Below are 12,726 nucleotides of genomic sequence, written 5' to 3'. Positions count from 1 at the left end.
TGGCCTAATGGTAAAAAAAACAAACACATAGTTTCAAATGTAGTGTGGGTGATTTGTAGGAAATGTTCCTAGATCTTTCTGTAAAAGATGGGAATACCTATATCACACGTAGAAATGCTTTATGTGTGTTTATCTTTTACTTTTTTTTTCCTTTATGCATTTAGTAAGTAAAATTTCAACCAGATGCTGTATCTAGAGAAAAAAATCACTAACATAACATAAAAAAATTACACTTCACGACTTAGGCGATTCGCATTCTTTAAAGCTTTGATTGGATGGTTGACGCATTTTCCATGTGTCGCATGACAAGTTTGCCATGGATTTCACACTGTGCATCTGAAAAAAAATCAATTTAATAATCTGCAGTATGCCCTAAAAGAGTCATTTTATTTAGTACTAATATATATGGTCTTTACCAAAAGGTTTGGCTCACAGGATAATGTAGAACTGTGTAAAGACACGCCCCAGAGGATCCTGTGATACTCTTCCCCCTAGCTAAAATTATTGCTACATTTCAAGCAGTTTTACCCCAGAATTCTGGTGAAAATTGTTAGATCGGGAAACAATGTCTGAGCCCCGTGTTTGGCGGATCTGGATCAACAAACATTACACATATATATTAAATATATCCATTCACCAAGAGAGGACACTATCATGGCCTATCAGCCTTAAATTGCGTGGTATGCGCTGACATTATGCGCTGACATACTCTTTTCATCTGTATATGATAGTACAGCAAACTGTACTTTCCTGTATACTAATCCATCTCATTTTTTCTCTGATAAATTCTGTCTTAATTTCCCTAAGGCCGTGGTCACACTTGTAGGTGCAATGCGAGAAACTCGCGCCTCAATACCCGGCACTGCCGCCGGCACTGTGGACCGGAACGTGCGGCTGCATGTATTTCTACGCAGCTGAACACTCCGGTCCCGAGTACCGGCGGCAGTGCCGGGTATTGAGGCGAGAGACTCGCATTGCACTCACAAGTGTGACCCCGGCCTAACACTTATTATATGAAAATTAGAAACGCAATCTGATTGGTTGCTATGAGCGCCACCAGAAAGTTTTCTTACATTTGTATTTTTTTTAGCCATGATTTCCAATATGTTTCCTTGCGGATTGTGTGTCCGTATTCTTGACGGTTTCTCACTTCGTATTTCAGGATTACTTCAACTGGAAGTCCCGTCAAGATTTTTACATCAGACGTTTTCTCAGTGGCAGATATTCTACCAATGACTACTGGGCAGTGCCGACTCACAAGACGTACAGCACAAGGAAGGGGGCATTGGTTCTGTTTTCTGAGGATTTAGCGTTGTCAGCATGGAATGTATCACAGGACAAGAGGGTAAAAAAAAGGCTACGCTACAAAAGGAAGAATTATCAGATTGAGCTCAGCACTCTTCAAGATTTGACTGGAGCTATTTTATCTTATGGAAGAAAAAAGGTAATTGCAATATAAAAACAATACTGTAATATAATAATACTATGTCATACTGTACTGGAACTTGTAAGAATACACACATATATGCATGATGCAGAAATCAAACAATAACAGATTCTTGGTATTAAGAATGTATTTTGTGACGTTAAAAACAAAGGCGGTTATAGATTAACTCCAATGCTGCAGCCGATTATCGTTTTCGCAGTTTTGTTTTTTCACCCCCTCCTTCTGAAAGTCATAACTTTTTTTATTTTTCCATTTACATAGCTACGTAAGGACTTGCTTTTTGCAGGACAAGTTGTAGTTTTGAATTGCACCATTCACTTTGCCATATAATGTAATGAGAAACAGCCAAAAATTTCTATAAAAACACAAAATTCAACCATTGTTTTTTGGCTTTGTCTAGGCCATTCATTGTGCAGTATAAATGACCTGGCAATACGATTATAGCAAAGCCAAACTTGCATGCTTGTTTTATTAAATTGGTGGCTTAAAAAAAGTCTATGTTGCCATTTTGAAGACCCTTACTTTTATTTCCCCATCAATGGAGCTGTGTGTGTGCTTTGTGTGCTAAGCTGTAGTTTTTATTGGCACCATTTTGGATTATATATGACAATTTGAATGCTTTGCATTGCATTTTTGGGAGAGTTACAGAAACAGGAAAATGGTCATTCTGGAGTTTCAAATGTTTCTTTAGGCTTTACCTATAATAATAATAATACCTTGTGTTTTAAATAATGTTATATTTTAATTGGACTATTATGTACGCAGCAATGACAAATTTGTTTTTCTACCGTATTGGTTTATTATTTGTTTAAGTGGGAAAGATACAAATTCTTATGTTTTTGTTTTGTTTTAGCATTTTTCAAATATTTTTTTCTTTTCACCTCAATCACAGGTTTCAAGATCCCAAGTCCATGTTCCCACTATGAGTTTTTGGTGAATTTTTTATGTTGCGTATTTTATAAAAAAAAAAATCAAGTAACCTATTTAACTTAATGGCTGTACAAATGGTGCAGAAGATCTGGAACATCAAAAACTCACCAAAAGCTCATCGTGGGAATGTAGACTTAGGAGCTTCAAACCTGTGATTGTTGGATTGTTTGCACTATATACTGGAATATGCACCCACTTCACAATGGATATGTATTGTGACAAAGTCACTGGTAAAGTGCTGGAGGCGAGAGGAGTTTCACTGTGCTTAATGGCGTACGTGATGTAAAACCCAGAGATTTTCCTCCAGCACACTAAGTGCTGTGAAGGGTTAACAGCTAATTTGTATAATGGGCTGGGTTTTTGTGGACAAATCATAGGGCAGGTGGGAGGTTGTCCACCTTATCTCCATCCCAGGGTGTGGTCTGGGGCTTAAGTAACTGGCCCCCAAAGGTAGTAGGTGTTCAGTGTCTGGAGAGGAACACTCCAGAGAAGTGTTTGTGTTTTGCTAATACCTGAACCATGGGGCTTGCTAACCCTGAGTGGACTGACTCCCTCTAATACATATATACTTTCTCGTGTGAGAAGTTCTCTGTTAATATACGGGAGGGGGAGATATGTGTCACTGAGGATGTTAGGCTCAGCAATATGAACCTGTTTAAAATGCTCCAGCCGTATTAATTTGCATTAATAAGGGCTGTATTTTTGTGAACAGCTGAAGAGTGGGTGGGAGGCTGTTCACCCTATCTCCACCCACAAGGTGTGGACTAGAAAGTAAATGTGGAGTCTTTGGACTTACTAAGTGTTCAATGTGTCTGGAGATGAGATCTCCAGAACTGAACTGAATCTTGTTTTTGTCCCCCTGAGCAGGACAGATCCCCACAGCCATATGGACTGTACTATATGCTATTTTGTTTTCCCATTATGCCAGAAGAGCTGTGTTTGTTTATGTAACCCTGGACTGGTTTATGCAGCACGTTTTTAACCCTTCACGGCATGCGTTCCCGCAAACTGCAGTATATATACGGCATAATGATCGTGTGGACTCACGTTGAGCACTGCCGCAATGCCTACGATCAGTGCAATCACCAATCAGGGCGTTTAACCCCTCTGATGCTGCTTTCAATAGTGACAGCAACATCAAAGGGGCATCTCAGAGGGAGGGAGCGCTCTCTCTGCTCCCACTGGTTCAACGCGATTGCAATCACGTTGTGATTATGGTCTCCATGGTGACTCTGGGCCACAATATGGCCACATTATCACCCAGGAACGGTGGCCTGTAACATCCTGCTCAGAGCAGGAGCTGACACGTCTCCTCCCTGCCTGTGATGCACAAATTTAATGCTCTGCAATGCAATATCATTGCAGAATATTAGATCAGTTATCAGGGCAGGGAAAGTTAATGTCCCATCCTGGGACAATGTAAAAAAGTTATTTAAAAATTGAAAAATATTAAAATAAAGAACAAGAAAAATATTAATCCAATAAATACATTTATTGATGTAAAAGCAAAAATAAACAAAAAAAAGTACACATACTTGGTATTGCCGCGTCCGGATCGACCCAACCTATAAAACTGTTTCACTAGTTAACCCATTCAGTGAACACCGTTAAGGAAAAAACGCAACAAAAAAAGCCGAACTCAAAGTGGAATAAAAAATAAAAATACGAGTGTAAGTAAAAATGGTATCGCTAAAAACTACATCTTGTCCCGCAAAAAACAAGCAGCCATACTGCTCAATCGGCCGAAAAATAAAAAAGTTATAGCTCTCAGAATAAAGTGATGCAAAAATAATAATTTTTTTCTATAAAATAGTTTTCATTATGTAAAAGAACCAAAACATAAAAAACTATATAAATGTGGTATAGCTGTAATCATACTGACCCAACGAAAAAAGCTGCCTTATCAATTTTATCACATGCGGAATTGCAAAAAAATACAACAAAAAACAATTCCTGAATTGCTCCCAAAAAAAAGGAATAGAAAGCGATCAAAAAATATCTTGTGCCCAAAAATGGTATCAATAAAAATGTCAACTTCTACTGCAAAAAACAAGCTCTCACATGAAATGTGGAAAAATTATAGTTATCTAAATATGGTGATAGTTTTTGCAATAAAAAGCAACTTTTAGTGTGACAGCAACCAAACGTTAAAAAAACTATATGTCTAGTATCCCTGTAATTGCACCAACCCGAAGAATATAGTCATCTAATCACTTATACTGCACAAGGAATGGTGTAAAAAATAAATGAAACCAATTCTTCACCTGCTTGTCATGTCGGACGCTATTCACACTAGGGCGTCCGACAGACAGCGGTAATTCCACTTACGTCCACTATACGCTCAGTGGCGCCGGCTAGACTTGATCCAGGTTGCTCGGGGTTAATCTAGCTGGTAATCGGGTTGGAGGCTGGGTCACGCCCACGGCCTTTAAATAGTCGTGCTGGACTTTGGGCATCGCCGATTATAGCTTGTGCCTCGTGCCTAGTGATTCCGGTCTGGAGTGGTGGTCTTGGAGAAGTAATATCGTATCTGGTGGTGTATTATCCTTTGTTATATTTCTCCTTCCTATATTTGTATTTTTTTTGCCCTGTGCACATTATTGTGTTTCCCTGTGTGCCTGCGGCGTGGTGTGTTTTAAGTTTTCCCTGTCTGTGCTTTCTGTGGGGGTTGGTGTGTGGTCTGTTCATTGGGTGGCGGGTGGTGATTTCAGCATAGGGCTGAAACAGAAGTTAGGGCCAGGCCTGGTGGCCCAGACAAGCACACCATTAGTGTAAATTCTGGGAGAGGGACAGACAGGGTTTCCCCTAGACTGAGGGATATCGCAGGGGCCCGGGTAACCAGCCTTAGCATCCCTAGGCTCCCCGTGACACTGCTGTTTATTTGTTCATTCTGCCTCCCAAAGATCTCACTTAGGCTCAGTAAGGCTCAGCTCACATTTATCCTGCACTCTAGCCGAGCGCGTACACCGAGGTTCTCGTGTAAATCTCAGAAATATGTGGTTCACATGGAACCCCCAGCAGAAGATTCACACAACCGCCTCCAAGATTTCTCCCGAATATCCCCCATCCTCTGGAATTCCACGCCTCAACACGTCCGATTATCCACCACACTCGGATCCTTCAGACAGAACATTAAAACCCAGCTCTTCAGGAAAGTCTTCAGCCTGCAATAACCATTCTGCCGCCTCACCAACCACCCGAGCTGCCGCCTCACCAGCCACACGAGCTGCCGCGTCACCACCACCCGAGCTGCCGCGTCACCACCGCCAGAGCTGCTGTCTCACCACCACCAGAACTGCCACCTCACCACCACCAGAACTGCCGCCTCACCACCACCAGAGCTGCCGCACCCTCGACCTTCTGTCTCTTCCCCATTATCCCATAGAAAGTAAGTCTGCAAGGATAGGGTCCTCTCCCCTCTGTACCAGTCTGTCATTGTAAATTTGTTTACTGTAAACGATATCTATAACCCTGTACGTAACCCCTTTTCTCATGTACAGCACCATGGAATTAATGGTGCTATATAAATAAATAATAATAATAATGAGGCAGATGAAGTCACTGTGGGCACCGTCTGACCTCTGATCGGCGGTGTCCATCTTTTTAGATGTGCATAAAAGAACGGTCTGCTACAATTTTGTGCACTTCTGAAAAGAAGGACCAGTGAATGAATCCCTCTTGGGTTTCATCTGAATCATGTCACTCAGAGATTTAGATGGAAACCCCGATGTAAATGCTCAGCGTTGTGCGCCAGATAAATCTGATATGGAATGTTATGTAAAATGCTCCCAACAAAAGCTTCAACTAAGTTCACAAATAAAGCAAAAGCAAGTCCCCACTCAGGTCCGTCATCTGTTAAAGGAAATATAGAGGGCTTCCATATTACTGGTAGTACAAAGGCTCTGGAAAAGCAATATGGCTCCTCGTCCACAAAAAGAAATTCAGCAAATTCTGCACTCCCTACTCCAAATGCCACCCTCCCTTCTGAGCCCCAGTGTGTCTAAACCACATTTAGCGTCCACATGACATTTGACATTTCTGTAGCGATGACAGCGTGCCTAATTTACAAGTGTATGTGTCCAGAAGCATGAGTTGGGTACCATAACTTACTGAGCACTACATCATACTGGTGACTACAACGTACTAGTCACTATAATGCCAGTTTGCAATTTTCACACAGAAACATCCACTGCTGCTTGTTTATAGAAAACAGCCATGCAGTCAAAATCATCACTACATCTGTAAATAAATTCCTAAAGGGGTAATTTGAGGGTGGATTCTGCTCTTCTGGTGCTTAGGACCTCTGTATGTTGAGTCCGCAAACTATTCTAGCAAAATCTGTGCTCTAGGAGGCAAATAGTGCTCCATCCCTCCCGAGTCTCGCCAAACGCAACACGGCGTTTGCTAATGATTCCAGAAAATTTTGCATTCAAAAATTTAAATGGTGCACTTTCCCTGCCCTGCAATGTGCCCATATCCATCCATCCAACCTCCTGATGAGCCGTGCAGTGAAACGTGTTGAGGTCATAGTGCAGCGCCCCAGAGTCCTGGTCGTTGCAGTACTGTGGCTCCGCCGCTAAGGGGGGCTATGGTACGTCTGATGGCACTGAAGGAGTTCATCTGACCAGGTATCACAGACACCAATACATTTCACAGTCTGGCCTCCAGGGGGGAGCTAAGGGTACTATTCATTAGGCCACTCCTCACAGTCTGGTAAAACTGGGGGTTAGGCAGGAAGTTGGAGAGAACGCTGACTGGGTTGGAACCAGGCAACACCTTGTGGCAGAGGGTGTTGTAGGGGAAGATTCGGTAGGGTCCCTGTCAGGGGTGGGATCCTGACAGAGGCCTGGCAAACAGAGAGAAAGCTACGGGACCGCGCCTGCACTTCATAGCGGCGGTGCCCTAAGAAAGGACAAGAAGCGAGATTTATTGTGCTGAGTGAGAAACGAGATCAACGCAACAGGGAGAATACCAGTAGGAGTCGTGCTGTTAGACCGAGGCAACATCCTACTGAGGCGTAAATAACCGGTGGCCGGAACGCCGAGGAAGTACAGGGCTCTAAGAATTACTTCAAACCAACGGCAGGGCAGAGAGCTATAGGCTGGCTGTCTCGCCTACATCACCTACGCAGACATAGGGGGCAACTTGTGGAGAGGGGCGACTCTACGGTCCCGGAAGAGCTCCGAGCCTTCCCGTCATACGGGTGCATCCTACCATAAGATCTGGGGGACGAGAAGAAGAAGAACATCAGAATCGAGTTGAGGGAACACGAGAAACAGACACAACAGTTGTGGGGACTATCCCGTAAGCACAGCAGGGGAGGACCACAACACATAAGCGCTAGAAGGAAGGCACAGATTTCCACCTGCGAAGGGAACTCTGGAGGTGCCATCGGACCGGCCGGACTTGCGCAGCCCGGCTAACCGTATTCCGGACTGAGGACCCAGAAGCCTTCAGTAAAGAGGTAAAGAGACTGCAACCTGGTGTCCTCGTTATTTACTGCACCGCACCACCACCACCATCCACATCTATCATTGTGCGCCCCTCAGCAGGGTCACGGACCGGGTCTAGCCACCGTGACAACCCCAGAGCAGAGACTCAGAGGCCCGGTACCGGGTACCCCTCGGCCCTGCGGCAGTGGGGGCTCTACAACTTGACATCTGAATGATAAGTATCCCCCTCTGGCTATTTCATTGTTATCATGCTGTATCTGATAACCTACTGAAGGATTGAGGTTTGGTGTATATTATATCAATATGAATTTACAGCCATTGAATAGCACTTACCCTCTGCTTCCACATACCATTATTGCAAAACCCCTGGGTTAAGAGTTTATCAGGGCTTCCCAGGGATAGCTATCGTGGAGCGGGGCACCATATCTGCTGACCAGTAGGGTGCCAACCTCCACTGTATAGGTAGGGCACAGTGCAGGTTTAGTACGGAGGGGTTTGTCAACATTAAGTTTCTATTAGTAGTAGTTCATCTTTTATCATCTTGTAAGTCACCTTTTCAATGATCCTGTATACACCTATTTTTCCTTTTGTGACTGTCCCTATTGAATCAAGACTCTCTGGCTCCCTTGAGTACGTGAGAATTGTGTATCCGTCATTTGGAATGAGGGTTATCTAGGCAAGTATCTCTGAACAGTAGAACAGTGCTCCACATTTTCAGAGTCTGCTAAATTTTTCTGAAGGTCTTTTGAAGTCAAGCGCTGGGTTCTGATTTGCCTTTCGAGCAAACCTACGAGCACCCCTCACAGTTTTGCTTGGTCTTCCAGACCTTATCTTGACCTCCACTGTTCATGTTAACAACCTTTTCTAAATTACATTTTGAACTGACAAAAGAGCAACTTGAAAACACTTTGCTGTCTTCTTATAGCCTTCTCTTGCTTTTGTGGGCCTCCATCATTTTCATTTTCAGAGTGCTAAGCAACTGCTTAGAAGAACCCATGGCTGCTGTTTTTTGGCACAAGGTGTAATAATTATAGGGGATAACTCAGGAGACTCTTTGCGTGGAACAAGACAACTACAGGACACAGTTTTATAAGTGGTAAAGTCTATATTATCACACGGTGATTCAAACAGGTGCAGAGAGAAACTCAAGTCCACAACACTTGGTGCAAATATCAAATGCAGCTCAGCAGTCTATAGGAAACTTCAGAGGAAAATGCAATTACGCAGAAAGTCTATGAAGCACAATTATTCTTGAGGATACTTGACACGAATAAGTCCTTGCTTAGTCCAAAACACAGATAGATATGCTTATAAGGCAGTTCAAATAATATCTTAGCTCAACCAGGGAGGTCTGGGTAATAGTCTCAGGTTCTTGCAGAGCAGAAACAGCTTACATGTCCAGCAAATGCAGATGGAAGTAAACACGAGCAGCAGATGAAGGAGGATTACTGGAACTGGTGTATGCAGCAGGAACTCAGAGCAGAGTAGCAGGATAACCCCACAGGTTCACAGGAGCAGGTATATAGCCAGGGAGTCACCAGAGGTCAGGAGCTGGATGCAAGGCAGAATACTCTAGCACAGACTGAAGGCTGGGGTGGAGTTTTATAGCAGGAAGAAACAGTGCACATGAGACCAAAGACGCCATCTTGGAAAAGGGTAGTAATGCACAAAAAGGTAATAAAAAATGTTCAGACTCCTGATACAAGGTTAAAGGAGGCCAAGTTTGTATAAAGCTGGAATATTTGCATCACCTGGCCTTTCCTAATGATGATAGTGAAGAAGCCATAACCTTAACAGGCTAATTAAAGTCTGAAACCTAGGTCAAAGTTATATGACCACACAAATATCCAAGGGTGCCCAAACTTTTTTATTGGCCCATCTTTCTTTTTGTAATTTCTTCAATTCCCTATCAGTATGTCTTTGGAGTATGGGATGAAACTGTAGTACTTGGAGGAACCCACGTGGGAGAACATAAAAACTTCTTGCAGATGTTGTCCTTGGTGGGATTTGAACCCAGGACCCCAGTGGTGCCACACTACAGTGCTAACCACTGAGCCACTGTACTGTACTTCCAATAAAAAAATAAAGGCTTGACTACTGAATCTAAACCCGTACACAGATACTCAGATGAATGCTGTCACAACCGCATATTGAGAAGGTGACTGGACCCATATTCAGCTCTGTGATCTCGTGGAAATCACGGATATGAGGTCTAAAAGATGTACTTAAAGTGGTAGTCTGAACAAAGGTATTTGATATACCTATTTACAGGATAGGTCTTCAATAGCTGATCGGTGGGGGTCCAACACCTGGTACCTCCTATTGATCATTCTGCTTTTTGCACTGGCCACATGTAAACACTTTGAATGGAGCTGATAAACTCCATTCAATGTGTGCGGCTGCTGCCAGCTGTTGCCGACCACTGCAGACTCTAAAGGTACCGTCACATTAAGCGACGCTGCAGCGATAGCGACAACGATGCCGATCGCTGCAGCGTCGTTGTTTGATCGCTGGAGAGCTGTCACACAGACCGCTCTCCAGCGACCAACGATGCCGAGGTCCCCGGGTAACCAGGGTAAACATCGGGTTACTAAGCGCAGGGCCGCGCTTAGTAACCCGATGTTTACCCTGGTTACCAGCGTAAAATGTAAAAAAACCAAACAGTACATTCTTACATTCGCGTCCCCCGGCGTCCGCTTCCTGCACTGACTGAGCGCCGGCCCTAACAGCAGACCGGTGATGTCACCGCTGTGCTGTACTTTCACTTTACGGCGGTCAGTCAGTGTGGGAAGCAGACGCCGGGGGACGCGCAGGTGAGTATGTACTGTTTGGTTTTTTTACATTTTACACTGGTAACCAGGGTAAACATCGGGTTACTAAGCGCGGCCCTGCGCTTAGTAACCCGATGTTTACCCTGGTTACCAGTGTAAAACATCGCTGGTATCGTTGCTTTTGGTGTCAAACACGACGATACACGCCGGTCTGACGACCAAATAAAGTTCTGAACTTTATTCAACGACCAGCGATATCACAGCAGGATCCTGATCGCTGCTGCGTGTCAAACACAACGATATCGCTATCCAGGACGCTGCAACGTCACGGATTGCTAGCGATATCGTTTAGTGTGACGGTACCTTAAAGTTTCTATGCAAAAGAACAGAAGCTGTGCAATTGGAGCAAATAACAGCTGACCTATGGGGGCACCGGGTATAAGATCCCTACTGATTTGCTATTTTTGACTTATCCTGTGTATAGATCATCCACTACCTATGCCTGGTCAACCCCTTTAATAATTGCATTTTATATTGTGATATCTGGTAGCAGATCCACATTAAAGAAAATATAAAATAATACTGCAGATTCTATGCATGTTCTTGTGAAACATTTTCTCAAGCCAAATTCTGGATTTACATCTACTGTATGCCAGCCAGGATTTCAAGTAATATGTTTTTTGAAAAGTAAGATATATTAAAACAACAAGGACATGATAAAATGCGAGGAAGTGAAATAACTTTTATTAATATGTTGTATAAAAAGTAGAATTGAATTCCCCACTATAGTATATGTTAGAAAAACAGACAACCTTTTTTCATTACTGACTTCCTATGGTTATTGAGTGTGACCTTAGCATTAATTAAAGTGATGATTTGTGGCAGATTGATCTGGTTGTGCACTTTCCACTCCCTGCATTGCTCACTGAGAAAGAAATATGCCAATCACGGCTTGTTAAAAAGTGTCCTGGAGTAAGCGGCGGATAGTGTTGACCTGTTGGTACTTGCCTCCAGTCTGGCAGCCTCCTCAACTGTTTTCAATAACTGGCTCCACTGTCAACACAAAGGCGGCTTTGTGACTTGTGGAGAGAACGGTAGTGAAAGATATTGTCATTGTGTATTACCAGCTATGGAAAGTGAGCATCCGCATAGCAGGGGCATATTTAGAATTTTCCAAGCAAGGATGTAGCAAATATGTTAGATATGTGAGTTTACAGATTTTTTTTAGGAGTGACGTTCTGCATCCACTGCCAATGTACTGGCATCTAAAATACAGAAATATGTATGTAAAATACAGTTATATAAAGTGTACCAATAAATACAATAAATAAAAACAAGCTACACAAATATTCACATGGCATAAATATCTTTTAGTTAGGGACATAGTTGTATAAATCCGCCCATCAATATAGATACATTTATGTGAAGTAGATTACTCTAACATTAATCCTACAAATGAACACCTCGGGCTCTCACAAACCACCCACAAATAAATATAAAGATGAAGTATAATTTTATTAAACACAATACATATGTTACAGAAGAATAAATAGTTGGAAAATGGACCACATAATAAGAAAATAGAATTTTGTTAATATATGGATTCCTGCGGATAATGTTTATTATATGGGCCATTTTCCACTTATTTATTCCTCTGTAGAAGACCCTATTTTTAATATACAAATTGTGTGTGAATTGTGTTTAATAAAATTATATTTTATCTTTATAGTAGTGGGTGGTTTATGAGAGCCCTACGTGTTCATCATTTGCAGGTTTAAATTAAATCAGGCATTTCTTTTTTTGTTTATTTTTCATATGTGTTGTTTTTTTTAAGAAAAACTCAAGGAAAACCAGAGTGCCTTGTCTCATTGTCCCCCTCAATACCTATAAGAAGAAAAACAAACAATACCTATATCGTTAAAGTGTTTATCCAGGACTATATATACAGTGAGGAGAATAAGTATTTGATACTCTGCCAATTTTGCAAATCTTCCCTCCTACAAAGAATGGAGAGGTCTGTAATTTTTATCATAGGTACACTTCACCTGTGAGAGACAGAGTATTAAAAATTATCCAGAAAATCCCATTGTATGATTTTTGCATAATTAATTTGCACGTTAGTGCA

General features: G+C 42.4%; 1 protein-coding gene across 5 annotated transcripts in view; it reads left to right on the top strand.

Moving 5' to 3' along the window:
* KIAA2012 (KIAA2012 ortholog) overlaps window positions 1-12,726 on the top strand; it is a 485,035-nt gene that overhangs the window by 30,489 nt on the left and 441,820 nt on the right. For all 5 annotated transcript variants that reach the window (XM_077272089.1, XM_077272092.1, XM_077272094.1 and 2 more), the window contains exon 2: window positions 1,163-1,444. In XM_077272089.1, coding sequence (XP_077128204.1) covers window positions 1,163-1,444 — 282 coding nt within the window. The remainder of the gene's footprint in view (window positions 1-1,162; window positions 1,445-12,726) is intronic.

The sequence above is a fragment of the Ranitomeya variabilis genome, chromosome 7, assembly GCF_051348905.1.
Source record: "Ranitomeya variabilis isolate aRanVar5 chromosome 7, aRanVar5.hap1, whole genome shotgun sequence".
Classification (NCBI taxonomy): Eukaryota; Metazoa; Chordata; class Amphibia; order Anura; family Dendrobatidae; genus Ranitomeya; species Ranitomeya variabilis.
This window is presented reverse-complemented; position numbering and strand designations above follow the sequence as displayed.